At 43.1% G+C, this 27,601-nt stretch overlaps 1 protein-coding gene across 2 annotated transcripts in view; it reads right to left on the reverse strand.

The window, feature by feature from the left end:
* Window positions 1–27,601, reverse strand: part of LOC100644085 — a 220,483-nt gene that overhangs the window by 109,940 nt on the left and 82,942 nt on the right. For both annotated transcript variants that reach the window (XM_048405651.1, XM_020864352.2), the window contains 3 exons: window positions 22,908–23,030; window positions 8,327–8,497; window positions 4,171–4,315 (listed from right to left, as the gene is read on the reverse strand). In XM_048405651.1, coding sequence (XP_048261608.1) covers window positions 4,171–4,315; window positions 8,327–8,497; window positions 22,908–23,030 — 439 coding nt within the window. The remainder of the gene's footprint in view (window positions 1–4,170; window positions 4,316–8,326; window positions 8,498–22,907; window positions 23,031–27,601) is intronic.

Consider the following 27,601-nt stretch of genomic DNA (forward strand, 5'->3'; position numbering starts at 1 on the left):
AACGTATATTTGTCGCTTCTAACACGGCTATTTTTGTCGCCTTTTCTTGCGAAACGCTGCGAGTCTACTTATACCAGGCGTAACGAACCGCGAACTTTATGGCAAGCATTAATTAGATTAACGGGATCATTAGTTGTGGTCACGCGCGCTTCTTGAACCTTACGCGTCCCGTATCGCCGCAAATCCTAGAAAGCAAAGGACCCCGCGCATGGAACTCTGCCGGTTTATAAACTAAAGAAACAAGAAACGTATCGTAACCGGGTGGATCGCCTCTGGTCGTTGTCATATCGAGCGAATGTTCGACAACCTATTCGCGGAAATAAACGACGAAAACGCCGCTAACTTTGTCGAATTTATTTTAGAGGAGACTAGGAAACTGGGAAACTTTGCACCCCGGCAAATTAATCTTACTGAACGAACGACATAGAATCCAATAGTACACAGGTGTTTCGCACTTTCCGAAGTTCGTGCTTGCGCGCTATCGAAACCCGTATACATTTTCTATGAGTCATAGAAGAATTATCATTTGCGGGAGAAATTGATCTTTTGCTGCGACTTTGTGACTTTATCGTAGCGTTCGAGCAAACGCATGAATTTTTTGTATTCGATCGTAGAGAAAGATCGCCGTACACTGGGTTATTCCCAGTGAAATAACACCAACGGTATGAAATGATGAGAAAAATACGCGAGTCGCGTCACGCGCGTGTTTTTAAATTCAGAAGAAATCCGTGAAGTTTCGGAATACTTTCTCTCCGTGCTGTATCCACGTTCCCAGGGTCCCGGTCCGTAATAACATTGAAATTCAATCCAACGTGCCGCTCTATAAAAGTAAACCAACCGATAGCGTATTCCTGATCATCGTCTTTCAGTCTTGTTCCAATTTTCTCTTAATCTGTGATCCTAGATCCGAGAAAAACGGCTGAAGTAAAGCAGATAATAGGGCAAATTCTGTTCGCAAGCTCTTGCGATAATACAACAGCACCACCGATCGTCGCGATATCGCGAATTGCGCACGTCGTTTTGTATCCCATCTCGTTTAATCGCTTCGAGTACCGTATATCAAAACTGTCAGAAATAACCGTAACCGGCACGAAGAAAAAGATGTAGCTGTCAAAGAATGAAAGGAAACGCGGATAGAAATTGAAACGATGGAATAGACCGAATCATCTTCTTATTGCATTTGTCAGTTCAATTAGCGGAATTGAGAAGCTTTCAATGAGAGGATACGTGAAACGTTTCCCTGTACTTAACATCGTATCGTTTCTGCCTTTCTTCCCTCCCCAATCCTTCGATAAGATTTCACCGCTTCGCTCGCATCGCGAACAGCAGCCCTTCTATGCTGTGTGTCACGCCAACGTTACAGGCGAGGAATAACTCGTTCCTTTGGAAGTGGCAGCAACGAAAGGAATTCGTACGTTTCAAGAAAAGTAGCTATCTCTTTCGCGTAACAAGAATTCTGGGGTGAAAAAGACGATTCTTCTTGACACAAACGTTTATTTCGTCGTTTCGCGCATTTATCCCGTCAACGAGGAAAACACGACGATATGCGATAGAAAGGTTCGATGTCATTTATTAGCAAATAATTGAATTTCAGCCTGTTGACAAATTTCTTCCGTTGCCAATGGAAATGTAGCAATTTAATCGCGATTTAAACGCAGTTTATTCGCAACAAATCATAAACTTATTATTAGAAGTGCGCGTTCCGCTGTTTTATTAATAACTCGGCTAACTTTCTACGCTAGTCACCGAGCCGAGTAAACGTCTAATTAATTTTAGCCCGAAAACTTGGCCGGTACGTTGCACGTTGGTAGAACGGCGTGCCGCTCGACGTTGTATGCCGCGTAGTGATGTTTTTCGCGTTCTGCCGCTATCCTTTTCAACCGAGAGGAAGTCGTTCACGGAAGAAACGAGTTTCTGCCACGTACTTGCAGGGTGCGAGAGAACGCGCGTCAGTTATGAACGATGGAGGGGTTACAACGTTTCCGCGAAGAAATTACTTAGGCGTCGCATGCAACGTTGGCGGGCCGTGCGTGGATCGGTTGCTTCGCGGAAAGTGACTGCTAGTATTTCCACACTGCTCGCGATTTCACGTTCGTTTTACCGCCCTTTAACGGCCACGTTACCGTGCCATTCGCGTTGTTACCTTAAACATCGTTTACCATCGCGCTTCCGTTGCGCCACCAGGAAAACTCAACCAAGGAGGAGGCGGTTGATAATGATGATGCAACGTACTCAGAAATTGTTACGAGCTTTTTTCAACGAAAGTGTCCGCTTTCCCAGCGAGACGATGATGCATCGTACTTGGAACTCGCTACAAATCGCTTCGACGAAAGTCATTGTTCGAGTTTTTACGCGTTATTCCCGTATAAAGTGCAGTTAGCGCAGTTTTGTATGCCACCTCTTTCTTCTTTTTTCTACTCGTTTTTTCTTTCTTTGCTCTGCTATTCAAAAAAGCTTCGGTAATGGCAATAATCGTATCATAGGAGGGTACGTCAAACGATGAAAGTGACAAGAAAAATGCGAGGCGATTACTCAAGAAGAAAGATCAAGGGAGGTGGTCGTAAACTTTCGACGCGGCAGCAACTTCTGTAATTAAAAGCGTGTGCTCGCACACGCGCTCGATCGCTAATGGCTTTACGACGGAGCGGAGAGAAGGGAAGCAGACTGATGAAAAAACCTGTGGAAACTGGCCGATCTTCCGCTGTGCTAAATCTTAGGCAAACGAGGCTGAGAAGGATAAAAGTGTTCTGAACTATAACGCCTATCGATTTCTTTAGCGCGAAAATGTCGAAGGGTCGTTGAGGTTAGGGTCCATAAAATGGATCTCTTGTATAATCATCTTCTGGTGGGAAACGATGCTAAGCTAAGAACTGCACACTGAGTGTAATATATTTGCCGTTTAATCCAGATTTTGTAAGTTCCTTTTATACTTTGAAAATCTGGAATAAACTACGAGTATTAACGTTAAGACGTAGATAAAGATAGATTAAGTTGCTGTATAAATTTTCCTTTATTTTCACATCATGGGACGCGTCTCTTTAGCCTCGACTAATTTAAAACGTACCGTTAACGCAGACTATGCAACACGTTGGACGACCGTGTAAATTATACCAGCGTAGCGTTCGCGTAAAATTGAGAGGTGGCGATGAATAATTTTATAAAACATTGTCACGGAAAGAATCACAGGCCCGAATTAACTCGTCGTATATCGTTTATAGTATTTCTGTCGCGATAAACGTTAGTAACCGCGATATAGGTAACCATCGACGTACTAATTTCAACCACCACGTAATTTCATTTCTAATTTGAATCGCTACTATATACAGGTAAAAGGATTCTGATACGATCCATATCACCTACGATATCGATTTAATCAAAATAGAAGAGCGATCGTAGAAATTCTACACGGAAGCTAAGCAGTACATCTAATGGGTTTAAAATTACGTCAGACGGTCTGTCAGTCGACAACGGAACTTCATTTGCCAACTCCCCCTTAACTTTTCGTTGTTACCAGCACGTTCGTCGAGATTGAATGTTCGAGGGAGCTTAACGTTTCGATTTGCCGCGTTGCTTTTCAATCTCATATCACAGCTCCGAATTAGCCCCGTCAAACTTCTCCGCGTATCGAACCTTTGAATATCGCGCGATCGCTTACCACCGGCGATAAAAAAGTACGTATCATCGCTACCTCTCGACCTGCCTCTTCATAAAGAAATTCGTCGGCATCGAGGGAGAAGCATTAGGTCCGACGTAGGGTGTGAGTCGACTGACATTGAAAAAAGGGGAAGTTGTTCGGTGTTTGAAGACGAACGGTGAATGGCTGAACGAACGGTAGGACGTATAGATACACAGAGGCGCAAAGAACGAAATTCAGCGCGAGAGCCAAAGAAATTTACTTCTTTGATTGACATTCAAAAGGAACACTCGGCGCTTTCTTTAAGTTGAATTATGAATAGAAGGAGCGTAGGAAAAGCCGACGAAACCTCCGAGGGAACATTTTTGAGAAGAGGCGGACGTAAATATTGACTTCCGGACTTACGGCCGTCTGGAAAATGGGGCGAACCCGTGGCGAACGCGTGGCATACTGGTTCGTTCGTGTGGGTTCGCCTGCATTCGCTCGATCGCCAAAAGTAGAATAAACTATGGTAATGATGCAACGTTTTCACTCACCGGCTCTCCATCCTGCACTTGCCCTCTCGCGCTTTGCAGTTGCTTTTGAAGTCCTCGAAAATCTGGCTGCACGATTTGCCGCGTAAACAGACGCTCAGCGCATGATTGCAGGTTGGCAGAGCTTCGATGGCGTACGGGTCCTTATCTGGAACGAGCATCAAGAAGTTAATGCAATATTTTCAGTTCGTCTTTTCGCTGAACGACGGCTTGCTAAGTGGCAACATCGATAGGCCAGAAGCGCGGCAGAAGAATTACGACGCTCGCCAATTTCATGGGGATAAATGAAAATATTGTCCGCGAGTATCTGACATTCAATTTAGCTTTAAATAGCATCGTTGCTAACGGAAATGAAATACCGAAGCATGTTCCTTTCTTAAAAAAAAGAAAACTATTTTTCGAAAGAGATAGTTACCGCCCGTGACGTAACGAGTCACACAATACAAGTTTAAACAGACAAAATTCTACTAAAAATCTGATACACCTCTTTGCTCGCTCGAAAGAAACGAATAAACATGAACGGGTTACGCGTACATTGAGCTCGCGTTTGTTCAAAGGGCGCGGTAATTGGTAGTCGAGTAATTAAAAAATTCCTCGAATGAAATTACCGTTCGTTATTAGCGAGCTGAAAATTCATGGTACCGTTCGGAGCCCTAGAAATCGTGGCGAAATAAATTGAGGCTCTCGGACGTACAAATATAACGAAAAGACGTATCTGCGCGAAACCCAATGAGAAATAAAACAATAAGTCGCCGGTGCGGGCGCCTGGGTCTGGATAAAAAGAAGAATCAGAAAATAATAAAGGTATTCTCTTATCAAAGGGGGAAAGAAGAGTCCGGATGGGTGTGTTAAGAGGCGAGGAGAGATTTTTCGCGGATAAAGGGAAGAGGATCCGGAAATTTCCTGTGAATAATTTCAAAGACCGCCATCCCTCTCCTCTTATTCCGCTCACGAATTCCGCGATAACAAAAACGATCACAATTAAACGCCGGATTAATTCATTTAAGGCCTAAGAGATCCGTAAGCGGATATAGTTGAAGAAAAATGGATAAAAATCGGAGAAGGAAGAAGTCAAGTCGCAGCATTTACAATCTGCTTTGTAAATTAAGAACGGAGATGAAAATGATTAGCAAACGCGCGTGAGATATACGTAAAAAAAGGAGTCGATGAAATAAGAATAATGGAAGATGGAAGGATAGATGGGCGAGAGGGAGGACCAGATAAAGAAAAGAATTCCTCTCGCGGAATCGACGGGAAAGAGGATAGGCATTCTGTTAGCGTCGCTAAGAGTGAAAACGAAAAAGGAAAAAGATAACGAAAGGGGAAAGAGCGAGAAAAGCTGAGAAGACTAGGGAATAGAAGGTAGTAAGGGGCGGGGGAGGTAGGATCGCGGCTGGAACAGCGAGTGTGAGTGAAAAGAAGCGTATTGGGAATTATCCGTGAATCGTTCGAAAATGCTCAAAAGGCTCGACGGCCCGGACGAGCGAGCCCTCGGGAAAATGAACAATGGAGACCGTAGGAGAAGCCGCAATGGCGCGGAGGTTATATAAGAGGCCGCAGTCAAAGATATCGCGATCCTTTTGTTTCTTGCACGAGAGCCACGTCCTATCCTCTCTTTTCATCGAAGGGAAATGTCCGGCTGAGTGGCACCTCGATCAAATTTTCTTGTGTCGTACGATGTCCGCTATAACTTCCGCTACGTTGTCTCCGCCAACTTTCCAGATAACCTTCCTACGATTAACCTAACCTCATCTGATACGTCACGGGCAGCTCGCGACGACGCCGGCTAAACCTAAAGATAAATGTTTTCGATAGATTCGTTTCCATGGTAAAATTATCCAACGGACTAAACATCCATCAAGCATTCGATCGGTGTTAAATCGCGTTTCAGATAGTTGATACGCGTCGAATGTACTTTATCGGAAAATGACAATGACATATTACGGGGCGGCTGCGTTTTGTATCGATAAAATATTCATTAAATTGGTCCGCAAACGCGAAACGGAAGAGGATCAGGAATCGGGGGTCGGTATTCGTGGTACGTGAAAATGTTAATTTCAAAAGGAAAACGGAAATGTCTAGAAAAGGAAGCAATTAAGAGAAAAATAAATTAAGGTCACGAGCCAAGATTTCACCGGCCGTGAACTCCGCCTTCAAATATAATTTTGCTATTAAAACAGCGAGAAGAAAAAGCGGAACTTTGCAGCAGAAATACTTTGAGCAAAGATTGACGGTGTAGGGAATTTATGGATGATCGACAAGGTTACCAAAGCGTTCGTCAAACTGATATACCGAACTCTCGCACGAACGCTCTAACGTCGACATGCTCGACGTAACTGAAAATATAATTGCTCGCCAAATACGAATAAGATAGCGAAGGATGGATGTTTCAAGAGATCAAGAACGAAGGAGAAAAGGCGAGCCATTGCGATCCTCGAGGCCGAAGGAGCAGGAATAATTTGGAAGTAATGAGTCGAGCAATTAGAAGAGTTTGGCCAGAATCTTAATTACATTTATCCCAGTGTATAAGCCGGCATGGTCCGGTGAAAGCCGGTCATACGGGAAAGGCAACGCGGATAATGAAAGCCCCGTGCCGCAGCCGCTACGAAAACCAGGAAGCTTCGGCACTTAATGAGATTAAATTCGCCCTCCTGCTTCGAAAAAAAGAAAACGAAGAAAAGGGAGAACTGGCTTCCGGGTGGCGAAAAAAAAAGAAGCAGAAGGAGAAAGGAGGCCTGGCAAAGGCACGCAGCTCTTCCCTTTTCCCTCTGTTAAACGCGCAAAGATCCGCGCGTTTTCCTCCTCTCGAAGTCAACGTCAGTTCCAGAATCCAGTGAAAAGCAACGCGTTGTAGCTTATGCAGCCGAGGCCTTTGAAGCTTTCGACGAGGCATAAAAAGATCGCAAAAAGAACGAAGAAATCGGTTCTAAGCTTTCGCCTCGATGCGCCGAGCGTAACGTGTTGCATCTACGATCATCCGGCTCTGCCTCGCCACCTTCGTTTTTCATCCACGAGCTATACTGCGCCAGCGTTTCGACCGAATTAAATCACCTATCCTATTATCGAGTCGAGGGTACGAAATAATTAAGAGGGTTAACCGACACCGGCATTCGCGAGTATATCCCGAAATTAGATACCTCGTTGAGAATTTTTAAAAAGAGGAGAGCGGATCGATGACCGTAACTCTATCTTGTATCAATCGAACAGAGAGCAGAGAGATGCGATTTTTCACTGTGGACGTTTTAAAAAATCGAATGACCGCGGATGATGAATTAGAAATGGAGGAGCGAATACACGATGCGAGTACCGGGCATGAAAAGCGACCTTACATGACCCAGTTGTGAACGAGCGGAGTGACATGCGAAAAAATAGATAAGAATAATTGTATTTCCAATTTTCCTCGGTCGAAAAGTCTAACCAAGCAAAACCGAGTTAAAATAGAAAATATGTAGTTACTGACGGCAGACGTGCCGGTCGATCCAATGAGAAAGCGTATTGCTGAAGGGGATCGTGGTAAAAAATATCCGACTACAAGCTCCGTGCTGGTCGAAAGGCATTCGGATAATCTTGCTCGTGCGAAGGGGAATCACGGAGAATGCGAACGGTAAATATCGTCGACGATTTCTCAGGTAAAGACGAACGGGACAGATTCCGGTTTCGAGGACGCTCGAGCTTCGACCAACGTTCTCGTTCTTCCGGTTGGCGGCTTGCTTCGAGTGCGTACAACGCCAGATAGAAGTTAAGGTTAAACAAGAAACGAACGATGGGACAGATTATTGGAAACGTCGCGCGTCTACGACTCGTTAAAAGTTTCCGAGCATCGTCGATGGACGACAGACCGAGACCGCCGAGAGGAATTTCCCCGACGCTCGCTCGGAATCTCTCGCTGCAATCACGGCCTCGCGATTAAACGCTTGTTAGAAGATTAACGCGTGTCCAGCTCGATCCCTTTTTCACGGCGACTAGATCGATCTTAATTGATTTCCTCTGTTTCCGCCTATAGAATCCTATTTTCTGATAATAGAAAAACTCGACGACTTTATATTCGTGGAAAGATTGGCGATCGTATCTGGCCTGTTAAAATAAGCGGAAAGCTTGTTGCAATTTCTTTGGATACTATCTATCGAAAAATGTAAATTTTCCTTCGATGAAAACTTACCTTTCTTTGAGACGTAGATGCAAGGGTGGTCGAAGAGGAAATTCTGAAAACTGTTGCAATCCGGATCTACATGCGGTTCCCTGCAGAGGCACGTTGGGCGGAAGAAAGGGAAAGCTTGCAGAGTGTGCAGGGCCGCTTGACACTTTGTCACTGTCACCGTCGAACAAGCCACTGAAACAGTTAAATTATTATTAAGCAAGCACGCCCATTGCCGATGACAAATACGTCTCCTTAACGAGGCGCGAGTACGAATAAATGTTGCGTACCTCTCTCGTATCAAATGGTCCTCGTAAACACGTGACAGTTACGATAGGGAAATGAAAAGCGCAATTCGAACGTGCGAATGACGCCGGACAAAACACAAGGCCGTAATGGCGCGTGCGATTAAACGAAAACAGAAGAAAATCGAATCGACAAAGTCGTACGTGTACGTGTCTCGTGTACGGTGGATTCGGCAGGATTATATTTCGCGGACAATAATTGGTGGAAGAAGACGCGACAAACGTCTGTAACGCGTAGCTGCGGAGACCGGGAAATCCCATCGAGGAATTGGGCGTAACGGGAGCCGAACAAGGCCCGACAGAGAGATTATCGTGCAAGAATGGAACGGTCGCGTTACACCGCAGGGAGCAATGGGAAGTCCTATAGTCGGAAAACCGAGGATAACACTCGAGGTGCCTCGATCGTTTCAGCAACAACAGTTCAACCTTCTGTGTAAACGTAACCCCTTTTCCTTGTTGCTACGACGCGACGGTAAGATCCATCGACTGTCGTCGTCGATGCGATACGCGAGGAATGTACACGCTTAGAAAAATTTCACCCGAGGGAAGAATATAGAGAGATTACATTACGAAATTGTTGAACGCGAAAAAGAACTTATAGAGGGCGATATATGTAAGACGAGGCATTTCGCGTCGTGATATATTCGTTTCGCGACAGTTAAAAATTAATTTGCCGCCTGAGAAAGGTGATTTCGCCTGGAGTCGCGTCGTAAACTTTGCCTGGCCATTACTTAGCCGGCCGAGAATCCAATCGATCCGGGAAACCAGGCTTTTAGGACACCGGGTATAACTTTCCTAGAAGACCGTGGAAAGATGGCAAACGAAGAGTCAGTGCTCTATCTTAAATTAAACATTAACTTCTGGCTGCCAGAGAATTTTACTTTCCGCTTTGTAGCCGGAACTCCGGCTCGTACGAATCTTTTTCTTCTTTCCTCCCCGGTGGCATTCCCTTTATTTCTCTGCCATGCCAGCACCAGCACTCTTATTTCCTCGTCGACGGAACGTTTAAATTAGGTCGCGACGACGTCGACGCCGCCGATGGTTAACGTCGTTTTCATCGGTTCGCGACGAATCTATGCCACAAGTTGCACGTTGCCGTCTTCGCCGAGTCTCCTCAAAAAATTCACCCAACGAAAATCGTATCATCGGCGCGTCCTTCGAATCAACGTCCAAAAGACTGGTCGCGATAAAGAAACGGATCGCCTCCTCCCCGGTTAGCAACTCTCTTCTCTTTCCATTTTTGCATCGTATTGCAGACGCGATTTGTTATCGAGATAAATCGAGATTATGGGATCGCAGAGCCGTGCTAATATTCCGTTAGCGGGTGGAAAAGCGCAATTGAAACTTCCACTTCGGTCATTATTTTTCGATCTGACATTCGACGATGACGACGACATCTGGATTCATTACTTATACCCCATCGCCGCTGCTGCACGGTTATTACGAAACTTACGATGTCTTGGAATAGTAATTAAGGCGCACTCTCGTTCCTATTCTTTCTCCGAACGACGCTGTACTAATTAATCTGCGTACGGGGGAATCTCGCGCGAGCAGGAAAAAGACGAGGAAGAGAGCGAGTTGAAACTGCTTTAACGAGGAAATATTTTAGCCGTTAAAATCGTTGCGCGAGTAGTCTAGGAAGGTTACTCGGCCGATATCTCGCTCTTTCGTTCTCGTAAGAAACAACATCTCGTTGAATAAATAACAAATAAATATGATACGTAAGAACGCGGCATAAGATTATCGAAACCATACTGACGTCTCCTAGGAATTTTTCAGGAATTGCAGATGCTTAGACGGCCAATTTGCGAAATTGAAACGCTGCTTTGTCCTTAAACGATCTGACCGACTCTGACCCGGTACCTTGCTCGCTCTTTGATATTTAAATCTGACAATTTAGTACCACTTTAGAATAATCGTATCAACCGATCTCCTACCCGGTACTACGTGGAAAGTTGCGGATCGTAACGAAGCGAAACAGAAACCGATCGGCGGGAAATAGTTTCAGCGAGAATAACACGATCGCGGCGGATCGCCAATGAAAATAAAATTCGGCAACATTCGAAACCGATACGATTCGAAAACTGCAAGGCAATATCAAAACAGATTTAATAAAACAGGAAACAAATCAACCGCGGCGAAAATAAAAAGTATACGGTCCGCTATCGACTAGAAACGACACGGTTAGAAGATTGATTGTTCTCTGAAAACAAAAGGAAACCAATAAAAAAAAAAAAAAAACAAAGAAGCAAAAATAACGGAAACAACGTTGTAAAACTTGCTTCGTATTATCCTACGGGGGTTGAATCGATGGTAGCGTAGAAGTCGTGAACACGCTCAAATCGTCACAATACACGATATTGCACGAAACCGAGGATCTGGCAGCTGCAGTTGCAGCTGCACCGACGCTGATACCGTCCTGTCTCTCCCGTTTAATGCTCCCATACCGCGCCTATGCACCATGCTCTACGAGAACTCGCATGGTCACTGTTAGATAGCGGTTTCAGGGAACTACGCGATGCAGAGAAAGCAGGAGAGAGAACGCCACGAGATCATACGTACATACGTTTGTACGATTGTGCACCACCCATCTGCGTTCTGCGAGGTGGACCACCAACCACTATCCGAAACATGTGCCCTTGTCTCCATGGATAGTACAGGTGATACCTTCATCTCTATACAAAGCTAACCGCCGTGCTCGATTTTACCTTTTAACCGAATTAAATAGGAATTTTCACTACGATAGGCAGAAACGGTGTCCGTTTCGTTTCATAATTTCGAATGATGGTCGATAACCTTATCCTGGGTAATCATAAAATTGATACAGAGCTAGCTGGATAGTTGAAAATTTCGTCTAAACGATTCAATTTGCCGATCCTTTTTCCCTGCTCGAGCAAGAGACAGTGCTTACTTTGCTTCTTTAGTCTCATTTTTCGATCAAACGTTTTCTTCGCAAGAAACGGATGGTTAGCCTGGCTAAATGAATCTTCTTTTGTCTTACGAAGGAACGTCACAAGAAACTCGTAGCTTCTTTACGATTTTTATAACCGCGCTGGAAATCGTCAGAGTGAGGAAAACGTTTCTCGATGGGCTTTCATTAAAACGGCCGAATTATTTCCTAAGTAACGACTTTAATTCGGATGAAAATGTCCTGCTTTTTACCGGAGATAACGACCTTATTATATCGAGATCCTGGTTAGCAACTTTTTACCAGGACTCTCGTCTCTATGTTGTGAAATGCTCTTCGCAATACACGCTCGGAGATTTGAACGCGATAGTTCTGCTTTGTATTCAACCTGAACTTCCATATTCGTTACGTACGCCAAAAAAAAAAAAGAATTATTATCTCTTTTTTCCTTTTCTTTTAGTCTTCCCGTCTGTTTTTCATTTCGTACTCGTACACCAGGTCGGCTATTAGTATCTCTTATCCATTATATCATAAACGCCAGAATAGCTAATTAGTTTCTTCCCTTTTTGAATTGTTTAATTGAGGACGACCGCGTGCGTGTCTATTTTATTTCTTCTTCTTTCAATTTCGTTCGAAAGTTGACGAAAAATAAAAGATGGAAATTCAATTAAGGTAACGTACGGTATTTTTATAGAATCGAGCAGAACGAAACATAACAAATTAGAGTCACGACGTTGTCAGGAAAATAAAAACGCGGGGAAATGCGTTTGTGAAAAAACGTACCCGTTCGCTTCGAGAAATCGATGTGGATGAATTTATCAATACTTGCACAATTGCGTTCTCTATCGACGGGTCGGATCGCTTTGTCTCTATTTCAGTCTCGATATTTCGACTATCTAATTTACCATAGCATCTACAAGTGAAAATGCAGCCGTTTTGTTCTAGTACAAACGCGTATCCCGCAGGACACATAGAACTCGTAGGACTGTATCGCGATCTATTGGGATTTGTTACATCAAAGTAACCACCGGATCGAACGATTAAAGCGATGTAAAAATATGAAAGTTCAAAGGATGTAGCCGATGTTCGGACGTCGAAGATAAAAAGGGCACACACCGCAAATATAATTGCAACGTTTATTAAATCTTCCGCGATCAAATGGCCACGCGTTTTCCCGATTTTTATTAAACAGCCTCGGAAAAAGCTTTCGATTCGAACGGTTACAAAGCGAACGACATCGGCTTTTGATCGCGTCGGATCCCTATTGTCTCGATTCTCATTCTCTTCTATAATTATCATAAAATCCGTGTGACCCGCGTGCTTCTATATTCGTTTCTCGAACGGTAAAAATATTGCTTGTCTCGTAATATTTCAGCTATTGAAAGGAGAAAAAAAAAACCGGGGCGTGGAAAAAACTTTCGCAAAACATTAAATTAACGGCATAAATCCTGGAATTTCTATTTTTATCTCTGTATTATTCTGAGTTTTTCATCGTCGTGCTTGTCCGTTCGTCATTGATGCGCGGCGTGGGGCTGCCTTTCGTTCTCTCTTGTTCCACGTCGCGCTTTAATTATCAGAATACGTTCCGGAAATACCGTGCCGTGATGAAGAGACCGGTGCGTTGATAAAAAGCGCAACCGATCGTGGCCAGGGCCGGCGCGAGCCTCTGTTATAATTCATCGGTGGCGAAAAATGAAAAGCGAAAAAATATGTGCAGCCAACGGATAACTCGCGATCTCGAACAAATCAGAGGCAGGATACGCGACACCAGCCTCTTTCTCTTTTCCTTTCTATCCTCGCGTTTTCCTTTTTTCTATCCGCTTTTCTCCGGCGTATGTTCGCCTAGGAACACACGCAGACACGTGCACAACGTGTGAATCCCGTACACAGCCATACAATTTTCCCTCCTCCGTCGCTATCTTTCTCCTACCTAGGCCATTGTGCTCAAGAACTGTGCACGGCGCTTTGCCGTAACAACGTACATTGTATTTTCGAACAATGGGAGGATCCTTCTACCGTCCCCATCACCGTTTCCACCCTCTTTGCCACCTTATCGGTGCTTTTTTCCACGGCAAGACCACGCTTTCCGCGCTTATTAATGGCAGCAAGCGGCAAGCGACCGTTGAGCTTCGATTTCGAACAGTCGCGTTTTATTCCTGCATCGTTCCTTTTAAAATTATCTCCTTCCTCTTTCTTCTAGAAGTTTTCTCGGGGATTGCTATTCGCGGATCAACGAGAACCGATTCGTTTCGACGTCAGTAGCCCAGATTCTCTTCCACGCTTTTCCTAAAAGACTCGACTTTATTTCCTCCTCAATTACGTTTCCGCGAGACTCCGCCAGCATAATACTCTGCCGATTCTTTGTTCCATTAATTAAATAACCCGAGGATCCTGTTATTTGCTCTCACAATAACCTCTGTCTACGACACGAACGAATCTTCGCTTGAAAAATCGAAATTCCGAGAGATTCTCGCGATCGCAACGGAATATCCCGGAACCGTGCCGCCTTTCACGGAACGATTAAAAAGTTACGGAGCATGAAAATATAAAAGAGACGAAAGAAACGTCCGTGGTGTTTCACGGCGATGAAACTTGCTGAACTTTCCTCCTCGGATTTCATCCGGATTCTCGGCATCGTCAATCCTGCGCGTTTAAAAGTAACGTTTCCCGTTCTCCGGTAAAGCTCGGCCGACGAAATAATTAACCGTTTCATTTGAAGGAAAGTGCGCGTGGATTCGAAAGAAGCTCTTAAAGTGGAGGCAGTAACCGACCGGGTCTTGGGAAACAGAGCGACCGACTAATCAGCTTGTCCTCTTTGTACAGTCCGTGATTTGCAACCAATGAGCCAAAGTTTGCGCTCGCCTCGCGTTCCTTAATCGTAGAATCCCCGAGAAGAAAGTTCCGCTAGAAATAACGTGGAATAAAAAACCAACGATTCGGAAGCCTCGTGCCAAAACGACTCAAAATTTCTTCTTTTCTCTGGCCGATAAGGGTGGTGGGTAAATTCGACGAATAGCAGGATAACGACTAGAATGTCGCGTGTACTTGGCTGGCAAGTTATTTCGTCGTAGAAATTAGATTGTACGCAACGTCCTCGTGAAACGATATTGCCGTATTCGTTCGCAAAGTGATTTTCGTTCGTGCGCATAATAACCAACGACGAGGCAGAATTTTCCCCCGACGAACGGGGTAGAGCGACGATCGAGGGTTTAACGGAAGGGTGGTTTGTCTACCGGTTGCCATAACAAGGGACGAAGGGCCGCGTGCTCGTATATTCCGGATCATTTTACCGTATAAACGTTTAAGCAGCAAATTGATTGCCCCTACGGCTCATGCTAAACCCAATAAATGTAATCGTGCTCACCGATTATATCGTTGCAAAATCGTGTGCGATCGTGCACGTAATCAAACGCGTAAATTTCTACGCGACACCGTACAATTAAACAATGCTGGCTTACCATACTCGAGGATAAGCAGTTTTAAGTTGCCTCGTTATCGGCCAATCGAGAAATCTATCTGGATTTTCCACGAGTTTTTGCATTTCGATAAGTGGCCATCGAGCCAACGATCGGTTTTCCTGCCTTGCGAATTTTACACGACCATTTTCACGAGGTTACTCGATCGATACTTTTTACCACGCAACGTATGATTTTCGTACGCATCGATTCGCGTCGTCAGCAACTTGGTCACTTGTTCGAAGTTTGGAAAAAGTAGCGAGCCAAAGGGGAAGCGGGCAAGCACGGCCAAGGAAGAATTAAGCTTGTTCTCGATTTTCTAAAGCAGTTTCTTATCGATACACTGTTAACGAGATAATCCGGCCAGCAACGAAATTACGTTTACAGGAGACTTTTACGTTAAAGCGCCTGGCTAACGATACCCACTACGTCGCGCGGCAATCTTTTTCCTTAAGTTTCTATGAAAACTAAACGATCGTCGGAACGTTGTGAAAAAAACGTCCTTAAGATAGAAGCCCCGATAGCGACTAAATGAAAATGGCTTCTTCGCGAGCCGAGCTTCTCCTTGAGAGTACACCTACTGAAAAACTTTCGCCTCGAAAGGAGGAACGCCTTCGATTCATGAAGCTGCCCAGGCTTGGAATATATTTTCGAGAACCTTTCGCCATTTTATTTCGAAATAAAAACGAATCGATCGCAGTTACAGCGACTAACGCGAATACACAAAATTCAGGATATTTTGTTGCAAGTTTCGAACGTTGATCCCAGATGCGAAAGTCACACAAGACATCCTACGATTTTACTTTGTCACCAGTTTCATCCAGCATCGCTGGAATTCGCGTTGAAACGCGAGCGTTTCTAAACTGAAAATCTGTCGGGAATTCCTCTCCTATTAATTGCCTTTCTCCTTGACCCGAGGAAAAATTACACCCTAAGCTCTGGTTGCTGAAACGCGAGGCTGAAAGTAACGAGGCTGATGTTGGCTAACGCGTGTAACGGAGGTCGCCTATTATAATCAAAAAGATTCGTTTCGAGAAATCCCAACATCGCCGCATTCTGAACGTTACATCTCGTTTCGATTGAAATGGGCCGCACGAAACGCGAATGATCGGTCCGTGATAATCCCAGTTCGCCTAAAAGAGAACGCAAATAACTTAAGATAGAAGCTATCCATCGCGAAGAAACGAAGGTCTGATAGGATCGTCGAGTATTATTTTGGTTCCGCTGAATTAATTTGGCTCGCAGTTACAGCAAGTAAATTCGTTTATACCTTCAGGCGTAATCGATGATTTGGCTCGAGTTCAAACAATCAATCATTCGGCCGGCCAACTGTTGACCAAATGAAAGCGTTATTTCAAATGACACGGGGATTCCCGGTGCGGGCTCGGTTTAACCTTTAACCAGACTGTCGAATATGGGACAGGAAACATAAACTTCGGCTTGTGCAGTTACACGCGCCACGATTTGTACGCGGTATTTACTGCGAGCATAAATAACACGACGATTTCGCGTTACGTTAATTATGACAATCATTTAAGCTTGCCAATTGTTTCGAACAATCGCGTGTAAACGATATTGTTGAAATCTGATTAAAAATTAGCCAGACGTAGGATTCGACTAGTTCGATAATGTCAAGAATTTAGGTAATGGCCTAAAAGAAAATGTTAATGCATTTATCCTCGTCGATTCTATAAATTGGTATCGGCTCGTTAAAAAGCGAAGCTATTGCCCGGGAAGTTCTGGTTCTAAGTTTCCCACAGTACATATATATTCAGTGGAATCGATCGTAATGGTCGGCGCGTGTACCTTTCGCGGCGTTAGTGATAAGCCCCGAAAGCATCGGGATTAGTATGTGGCGATAAATCAGAATTAATTTGAACGTCCACGCTATCCCTTTTAACGTTTTACTTAGTCGACGAAGCGGAGAATCGAAAAGAGAAGTAGGCGGTAGACAGAAGGAGAAATCGGAAATGCAAAGGAGATGAGGTAGCAAAGCAAGGCGAACAGAGAAACGGAGAGAGCAAGAGAAAGGGACACGATGGGAAAAGTGCAGGAAGATTCATAAATCCAAATAAACGTTTGGAGCCTCTTCTGCCTTGCAGATTTCAAACAATCGCGATTCCAAAGCGAATTCGAATATCCCTTTCTCTTCGGTTAATATTCCTTTTCGCGTTATTCATTGTTCTGACGTATGATTCAGCGGTGGCACAGGACAAGGGTCCTCTAACGACGACTTGACATTTGAATTTTAAAGTTAAATCTAGTCTGTGCATTATTACGCGGCCGACAGGTAATTTCTGCGCCGCTTGGCTAAAATTGTGCGCACGCTACTTACTTAAACCGGAGAAATTTCTAAAATAATTATTCGATTATTTACATTCAGATATACATATATATATATAGTGAAAATTAATTTTATAGGGATGGCATAACAAAACGGAGAAAAACGTTATCCAAGTAAAAATAGTTTCGAACTGGAAAACTAGCTGGAGATATGAAGGAATTAGTATTAAGCATAGAAAATGCTCGATGCTTCTGGGATAAAGGGAAACGCTTGAATAAAAATCTGCACGTGCTGGAACTCATAAATCTCGGCGCGTACGTGACGCTTCAACCGAGATTGGAAAGCTTAATCTTGGCTGGGAAAATTGGCCCTTAACAATGCAGCCACTCCTATCCTCGATTCGACTAACAATAAGCTAAACCGATTTGTCAGCCTTTAATTTATAATGTATCGAAACAACTTTGGTTCGAGGGATTGCTATTATAAAAGTTGTACGCGTTATTTGTAAGTTAATTAGAAATTTTCCAAGTATACCGCAATTTGCATAGTAATGACTTTTCGCGCAACACAAATAGCTTGAAACAAGCAATTAGCTTAGCAATTATAATCCCAAGGAATCGCTCTAATCTATTTTACTTGATTACTTATTCCCTTCGAATCAGAACGATCAATGAATAATTTACATAACTGTCAAGTTTGCGGGAAATCTCCTATAATCATATCGCTCGATTCTCATTAGTACGATCGTCTTTATTCGATAAACAGGCTATTGATTTGCCTCGACAACCTCAAAATCAATCATCCAAGAATCCCAGAAATTAAAAGACACACAAAACACAGGCGTCTCGATGATCATACCTTCTCGAACCTGGAACGCAACGTAATCGAAAGATTACAGAGGGAAAAAAGAAAACTCACGGGATAGAAGAGGGAAGGGGGGGTCGTTATTTACGGACGTAAGTAGCACCAGCCGCAAAATGCCACCGATGCCTTTTAATAAGAGAGTCTTGCCATACCATATCCTCTGGCCGACACGTTATTACTTTGGACGTCTGCATACTTGGTACGCCTCCGTCTGTGCCTTCATCACCGAGAAGCAACTCCTACTGAGGATCGCAACCTACACGCTATGACGTGGCGTGTAACTGCAAATAGATAGGTGGAAAAAGAGTGCTCAAACGGAACGACCGGCTCATATAAGGTTCAGCCGGTTCACAAGTATTCGTACACATGGACCGAGGTTGCGAGAATTCACGAAATCCCAAATCGACTAGGAATCCCCTTCCCACGCATCCTCTATCGACCGATTTTCTGGACAAGCCTCTCTAGCGGGTCGGCTGTCAAGCGCACAACCCTCAGGAAGCTGGAAAGGTACGCTCACGAAATTTCACTTCGGACAGCAAAATGGAAACTGAATCCTTCTTGTCGGCCAGAATGGCTGAATGCAGCGAATACGATGTCCACCCGCTGATTTATCATGGACTTTCTTCGTTAACACGATGACGAGCGGCGGTACTTTATTCGTTTTCATTGTCGACTTTCCTCGGACGGTTTTAAGGTTTAACGTTAGTCCGTTTGTAACAGTTAGCACGTTTGCAGAAGAGAAGAGGAACAGCGAAAGAAAGCTCGTTTCTTCGATATTAAGAACAGAGTACGTCCGTAGTTGTGCTATTTGCCGGGAAATGTTCAATGAAAATGTATTGAGCAGATAAAGCCGGATATTCGAAGAGACAAAACTGGCGGAATGAAACGTAAATTCTTTGAATTTTGTGATCAACGAAAGCAAAATGGAACGAATATTTTGCGATATGTGACAGAGAAATAATGAATTTAAGCGTTCCATTGAAACTGGAATTATTCCTGAGCGCCGTGAAAATCAGTGACGAATCGTCGCTACTTTCGAATAAAGTAAAAGCATTTATTAATCAGGTTGCAGGTAACAACAAATCGATTACGTAAATTAAAATAGGACAGTGCACAGGAGCGAAATGTGCACAAAGGGAGCGAAACGGGCCATTCACGTTGCGCAATTAAACGATCGTTCAATCAGAATTATGCAAGCGATATCGAATAAACATTCAACTGGCGCAGCCAGTTTGTCGAGAATGAATAAGCTTTAAGTGTAAGATCACCGCCGAAAGCAGTTTACGGAATAACAGCTTGCTATCTGCGAAGATTTTCCTAGAACCCAGCGATCATTTTCATCGATAAGGTTAACACGAAATGGAGGTCCGCTATGGTCGACAATATTCATCGTATGGGGCACTAGCGCGCGAAATAAGGGTTGCGGATAAGATTATGGCAGCTCCTGTGGTTGTTCAGGGAATGTTAACGATCTGGAAAACCCTTCATATTGGTACTTTCTATATCGTGTTTCTCATCCACAGTTTTCTGCTGACTTACAAATATTCGGCAAATCGTTGCTCCGATCGATAATTATATTTCTTACAAGTATTTCTATTATCATCTTCTTAGAAAAAAAAAATTTTGTGACCACCGATACAGATCTATTACAGTCTTGTCACATAGATATTATATTCGTACGTTATTTGACTCGATTATAGAAAGTGGAAATAACAATGTAACTTTTTCAACAGCAATTATTCACAAAACGTAGCTAACAATAAGTTTCAAAGCAACGCTAACTCCGCTAACTACGAAACTTCTTTTACGAGTGTAATTGCGCTGATGAAATTGCAGTGCACGGGACCATCTAAGAGACAACAGCGGTATATGGTTGGAAATGCGTCGAGTACATCGACAACTTCCGGTTGACCTATCTCTATGCGTTCCGCAGCTGAAATTTCGACTGGCGCCGACCGTGAACAGGAAGCCTCACGGATCGATATCTCGATTCGTGTACCGGGGGCCACACTGTTTATGGACGGATGATTATGAGCTCGATGAATGTCCATCGGTGAATCCGACGAGCCAACGAACGCGAGAATAGCATAAATGCTGGAATATTGCAACCGGGAATTGTAATTTTAGTGTAATTTACGATAACCTCGATCGCCATGGGAATCAGTGCTGCGCATATAAATAAAAACTTTCTAATTACACGACCGAGTTCCAGTCTACAGACAGAGAGCAATAGGAAAACAAAAAGGGAACGGGTCTGTCCATAAAAATAGTCGAGTAAATACGCGGTAAAAGTAGGAAAGTAGTATCTAAAAGGTAAAAAGCGCGTCGATGCCCTTTCACTTGGATTTCCCAGAGGTATTCTGAAAATTATCAGAGTCCCAGAATTTCCAAGCTGAAGAATTTACGCCAGTCTCCCTCGATACGATCTCAGAAGGCGATACCGCTCGCTTCTTTCGTATCTGTTGAATCTCTGCGCAATGAAATATCGAAATTACATAGCATGCTCCTAGCATAGATTCGTTTCTGATCGTCGGCGAATCCACGAAATAGAAATTTCTTTGCTAACCCTCTTGATAACCGTAAGTCGGCCGATTCATTTACTCGTACTACTTATTTCTACGATAGCGTAAGAAGCCGCTTAGCTTCTAATCGAATTCATGATTTATTAAATACACGACAACAGGCATATGCATTTTCTAAGCGGAATAGAATTAAAAATTTAATAGATGATTGTTCATTTGTGATCTCTGAAGCGAAACGCGATGAACGTTTCATGGTTGAAAAAACACTTTCGCCGACGATCCACTCAAGCGTATGTAATCCAGCGTGCGCGTAGATGTACGATTCTACTCGAAATTAATATTTTTCACGATATTAACCGATTTTGCCATGGACAAGGAAATAGTTAATTTGTAATGAAAACCATGGCCGGTGGTGGTGGTGACTCGGCACTCGATAGTTTTCCTCATTTTTTCGAGGTCGGTGCGTCAGCTGAATCGCGAATTGTTAATTTCGGACTGGAACCTTTCCGGCCAACTGGACTTTTCCAAGCGTTTGCTTTGAATCACGAGAAAACGCGCTAATTAATTCGCCGAAGCAGTCATTCGGAAAATAAACCGTTTCGCTCGACAACTGCTGCTGCTCTCCCGTTTGGCTACGCGATTTTTTCCACCGTGTTTCATACTTCCAACGTTTTATTTAGAATAACGATTTAATTTTTCAAGAAAAAAAGGCTCTCTCGATTATGGAATGGATGGTAGTCCCTATCATCGAATTACTGATCGATAATAAATATCTAAATTATGCCGAGATTTCGATCGTTCGTCTGCTACGTGAATCCTTGAAAAAATATAATGATTTTGTGAGGGGGAAAAAAAGGCCTAGCAAAATTGCACGCGATTTAAAATGTGCCAATCAATGTGCTGAGAATTTTTTAATTACACGTAATTCACAGGAGAAGTTCTGCATGTTAATCTACTTCGCTTTGCAAAGCGTTTCTCTGTTCATGCTCGCGGTCGCACGTGTACCACGACGATATCACGCTTCCAGCCTCGTTTACTCGGTAAATTAAATACGAATTAATCCCATTTTCCCGAGACGCGTACGAAAGAGCACGTTTTAACGGTCTTTCCTACATTTTACTTTCGTTAAAGTAAAACGTATCTAATTCCATTATTATGTTGAAGGGCCGTCCTTCTGTTTGTTTTAATTTCCAACCACGTTAAGACTGTATTTGCCCCGATTTTTGGGATCGTTCATTAAATTTAAACGTAATTCCCCCGGCGCGAAAACTCCATAATACAGTTATCCGAGTTATAACTCGCGCGACGTGTAAAACTACGAGCTTTGGGAAAAAGAACATCGGGAAAAAAGAGCACCTGATTAGAGGATACGTAATATTCAAAAAGTTCGAGATTTAATCTGGCCACGGTTTGGATTTAATTATTTGCACGACACGGCCGGGCATTTTGTTCACCAAAAGAGATTACAGTAAACGAAATCGGAGCAGCGTCGCTCAGACAACGTGTCATGGATATCAAACCATGCCAGTACTATTCTGATTATTAATATTGGATTTCTTGATACTCGCCGTTCACATTTTATCCAAATTACGCTCATTTTCGAATATAATTATCGGTTCTCGATAATCTGCTAACGTAGCTTCTGCTTATAATGGATTATTTATAACTCTCTTTTTAACTACAAGTACTCGAAACTGTTCGCGATCAATTATATATTAATCTCATTCTAAACTCATAGAACCTTCGTTAATAGTAAGACCGAAGAATATAATCGTATTCATCTATGATATATTACGTCTATTGATATCTAGCTCCAAAATAATTTACAACGCGACAGTGTATGACCTGATTTCCGTTGCAATTCCTACGGATACAATAATCAGAAGAGAAAAAAGGAAGAACTGAAGTCTAGGCGACTATACGAAGAGAAGAGAAAGAAGTGCGAAAAGTACGAGGTCGTCGACCGTATCCTCGGCCCGCTCCGCTTTTTTATTTCTCGTTACACTGGCTAAGGGAAAGCTGCTTCCACTACTCGACACCGTTCGACTTCGCGAGCCTCTAGCTTGATCCAATCGTACCCCTCGGCTGCAATTATTTAAATCAAAGAAAACAGTTGAGAGCCGGTCCAGAAATCGCTTCCGACTCTAACGAAAGCTCTACAGGAAGTTGAATTCGACTTGTTTGCCACGTATAAAGATGTTTGTTTCTCCCTCCTTTCTCTAATACCAGTTAAAAACAATCTAAAAGAATAGTTGGTTAGTACTCACCCAGTTCTGGACCACAGACCCTCGGTATAATCTCGAGAATGGCGCTGCAGGATGGATCCTCGAAGCACAATTGACGCGCGTAAAGACAGTTCAGTATTGCAACCGGTACTTTGATGTCGGATCCTGAAAGCAGAAATATCATGGCAGACGTTAGCAATAAAGAAGAAATAAAATATCTTTATGAGAGGATACAGGGAATGAAAGTAGAAAATAGGTGAGCGAACAGAGCTTCGATCGCACAGAAAATACTTAGTAATCACCATCGCGCTGGTAAGAAAACATACATATAATGGAACGTCGAAATGCATTCTGATTATAGGAAATCGAAGATATTCAAACGAATCAACCGAAACAATTGGAAAATAAAACAGGACGAGAAAGGGAGAAAATTCGCGCGAGGAAAACAATGGAAAGTTACGATCGCAATTTAATACACCATCCAGCAAAGCGTTTTTATTATTTATAGGCGACAGTAATATTAGCGAAGTAACTCAGTCACGAAAAATCGCGTTTATTCATCGAACGCGAATGATCAAGATTTTTCCTTCGCAACATTTTTTCTCACTCGATATCGCTCGATATTACTCGACGCGAATCAAGATAAACGAATAATCGAAGTTACAATGGTGGACTAGTTTGATCGAAGCTACAGATTTAAGAGATAACGCAACTTAATTTTGCTCTAAATCAACAATACGTGGAAAAATAAAATATTCAAGCAACTTTCGCTCGTTGATATGTGTAAAGCCACAATAAAAGCACACTCGAGTAAATTGAAAACGAAAGCACGAAGAGAGAAGCAATCGAGATTTCCAATTCGATTGGCTTTACAACCGGCTATCTCAACGTTCGAAATTATTCATCTACTTCTTACGTATATTGTGAAGAATTGAAAAAAAAAAAAAAATTCGTAACGACATTTAAAAGCGGCACCCATGGCCAAGAGCATGAAAGAAAGGGAGCGGGGGGAGATAGAGAAGCGGTCACACGAGAAAAAACGAAAGCGGAGAGAGAAAATGGAAAACGAGGCACGAAAGAGATAGGAAAACTGCACGGACCCTCACGGATTTTTACGAGCCATTCGCGAAATGGTAGTCGATAAAAGAAGAGTGCACCCCCCTGTAATTAATTACGAAACGTTCGCTACCGCTGGATACAGCCATAAAAAAATGTACCACCGTATATATTCCCTCTCATGACAGTTGTCCGTGCATATCCTGAAGCAGTGCACTAGGAAGATAGACGGATTTTTCGAATCGTAAATCGAATTCAGACCTTTTAACATGGCACCACTCTTTCGAGTTCCACCGGGCTAAGGATCACCACTTCCGGTCTCGTTTTTTACGACTTCGTGGACACATTTTTCATCGGCTGATCTCGCTCGATGCACAGCCAAGATATTTCGAAATTAACCATACTCGACAGATTCCAAGAGAATGAAAAATGTCTTTGCTTAATGCACGCCCAGCATGGCATGTCTTTTCGTACTCGCTGAACGCGAAAAGACGGATATATACGACCGGTGAACACGAATTAGGCGGCCATTACTATGTCATGTATTATTAAGACGCAATAATAGTCGAGAGAGAGACACACAGAGTGCTCAAACGCTTCACTTTTGTTATTCTGTCCCTTATTTCGCGAATGAATCGAAGCGTGTTTCGAGAGGAGGCGAACGAGGCCAAACAAATACAGCAATTTCCTTCTTTCTATTGTTTTGAGTCGCGAAACGAAAAGTAACGCGGGCCACGGGACGCCAAAGGAAACTTTCCACGGAATATTTCATGCGTACGAGAAAATATGAATGTTTAACAACGTGTACGGGCATGCCGTGGAAGTTTACAACGCTCCGTGATGGAACTGCTCGTTTTTGCCGTGAATGTAAATTTGTTTCATGTTACTTACATGAAGTAGAACGATGCTCACACAGCCGCTTTCCGCAAGCCTTCGGACGAAAAAGAATCGCCTGTCTTTAAGACAAGATGTTTCAAATATGTGGCGCAGATGGCGTCGCGATCGCAACTGCCGCTACCATACGATTCAAGTAGAAATCAGAAGTCAGTGATGTATCTTAAGATATTTTTCATTCTCATTTACGTTAAATTATTAGCAGTATAATTTTGTATGAATGTCTAAAACTATTGAAATAGTAGCTCTATTGGGTCTAAGTTTATCTTCATATTACAGTATGTTTCCCTTACGACAACGTTTCGTCAGTGTTTTGACAAGTGATAAATTGAAAGTGGAAATTAAGTGAAAAGTGAAAATTAAGTGGAAGGTGAAAATTATTGAAGATATTAAACGTCAATTTCGTGTTTTGCGGGACTACTTAAGGAAGTATTAATTGCTGCGTCCAACAACGTTCGGTAAGTAGTAAATCTTTTTTCGTTTTAGAATTTATATTTCACTGTACTGAAAGATGCACCAGAAAAATTACGTGCAAAATATGTTTTATACACGCTATGCGTTACTATAAAATGGTGCAACCTAAAAGATAGGTTATTCTATTAAAGTACGTTTCTGTGTATAACAGGTTAAAGTGAAGGAAGAGAAACAGCAATTACATTTATAATTCGACGCGATTAATTAAGTTGGTAAAGCTAAGTATTTAAGAACAATTTATCGACACGATGAAGAAAGCTAAAATAATAGAAGTCCTTAAAAAGAGTAGCAGCGAATAGTAAGTAAAACGTGCGCGACCAGAGTAGAATAATATTTCCATTTAACTTCCCTTGCTCTTGAACTCACTACTTTTTCCATCTCGCTTCTTTCAGCCAGATAATTATTCATCGCTACTATGCCGTCTTTCTTTTCGGTGCCGCCTTATAATGAGACGTTTGTTTTAAGTGCACCAAGGCAGAAGCTCGTTCCTTTTCTGTTTTTGCTTTTTACGACGAGCATCCGTGTCTAACGAAAACACAAGAGAAACAAACCAGTCGAGAAAGATCAGGAAGACAAAATTCAAATGAAAAGCACAAATATCGCGGCCAAGCGAATCATGCGACGACTTACACAACTGTATACCATCGTTGTATCTCTGGTAACGATTGTTCGCGACCCAGATCGATTCGCAAAGTAACCCCATTGATCATAGTCTAGCTTCGACGTCACGACTAGAATACGATGAGAATATTCCCAACGTTAAAATATTTTCCATGTTTTTGAAAGTAGCATCTCGATGTATCGAAGTGCATCGATATCCAGCTGTGGAAAGATACGCATAACCTCTCTAATTGTGGACGCGTAATGCCCCGCAAAACGATATAGATATTGGTATTGTAACGAGTATATTTCTATCGAGGACTGGCGTACTCCTTATTCCCTAGCGTATCAGCGGTTTATAACCACGCGATAAAGCATGAGAACAACTGTGTATTCCGGCATATTGAACTAGCCAGGCAACGGTAGTAACGGTAACAAGTGGAGAGATATGCAACCACGTAATACGTAATCGCGAGTTATACCGTTACATTAATTTCATGACTTACGCAGAACGTCCATGAAATTGCGATTAATCGTGATTTACTCGTGTCGAAAGCGAGCACGGTCGGGTTGCCATGCCGGTATTGCTGAACTGACTGCGAGCACATCGTTTCTTGCCTAACCGAAAAATCTATAGACAATGGACGGGTATTGTTCGCTGAACTGATATACGTCGCTTAACAGAACTAACGTTTGATAATATTGCCAATATTCGACGGTGGCGCTGTAACACGCTATCGCTGCGCTCATGCGCCAGCATTACTATCAGCGACGTGCTAATACAATCTTCCGAGTAATTCTAGCTGACTCCGTTAATTGTCGGATCCTATCGTACCCTCTCCTCAGTCAGCTGGACCTGCTAAATCACTCTCGTTGAATCCGAAGAGATCTCAAACTCGAAAATTACATCTTCTCTCAACTCGGTACTCTTGAATTCTCTTGATGTTCTCGCGACGAGAGAGACACGATAGAACGCGGAAACGTTCTAAATAGGCGGGAACGAAGGGTTAAAAGAAACGGTGTCAGCAGTGGGCCGGGAATTCACGCGAAACCATGCGAATACAGAAAACAAAGTGGCGTGGAATAACTCGCACGTCACGATACCGAACAAACACAGTCGAATCGATACGAAAACCAGAGTATTCGTCGCGAAAGAGTCTCATGGCCAGGTCGAGCGTTTTATTTCTGTGAGAGTGAAACACGTGAGTGTGAGGAACGAAGGAAGGGGGAGAAAACGGGCGACACGCGAACGTTACAGAACGATAAAGCATCGCCACGGATATAGCCATAATCCAGTTCGCCGGCATATTGACGAACCCACTCGGACAGTAATGCGTTACGAGTGGCTAGATAGGGAGGCGCGTAATGCGTAATCGCGCGACGCATTATGATTCACGATCGCACGCGAGCACGATAAAGTCCAGCTGTGCGAGCGCACGGATACACGAATGTATACGTCGTGATCGTACACGCGGTCATCCAGCTTAGCCTGTTTCTGCTTTCAATAATGCTTGAAAATCGGCCTACCGTTATAGTAGTAACCAAGGGCTAACAAATTTTCGATTTCGTGTAAAAACATTGACTCATCCATGGAGTCGTTAGTAGGTGATGGTAAAACGTACATGCTTGTTGAGATTTATCGACGATATCTTAATATAAGTAGATCTCTCGATAAAACGTTGTTAGCTTTTAAGAAATTCAAGCATGAGTTG

The sequence above is a fragment of the Bombus terrestris genome, chromosome 1 (assembly GCF_910591885.1).
Source record: "Bombus terrestris chromosome 1, iyBomTerr1.2, whole genome shotgun sequence".
NCBI lineage: Eukaryota > Metazoa > Arthropoda > Insecta > Hymenoptera > Apidae > Bombus > Bombus terrestris.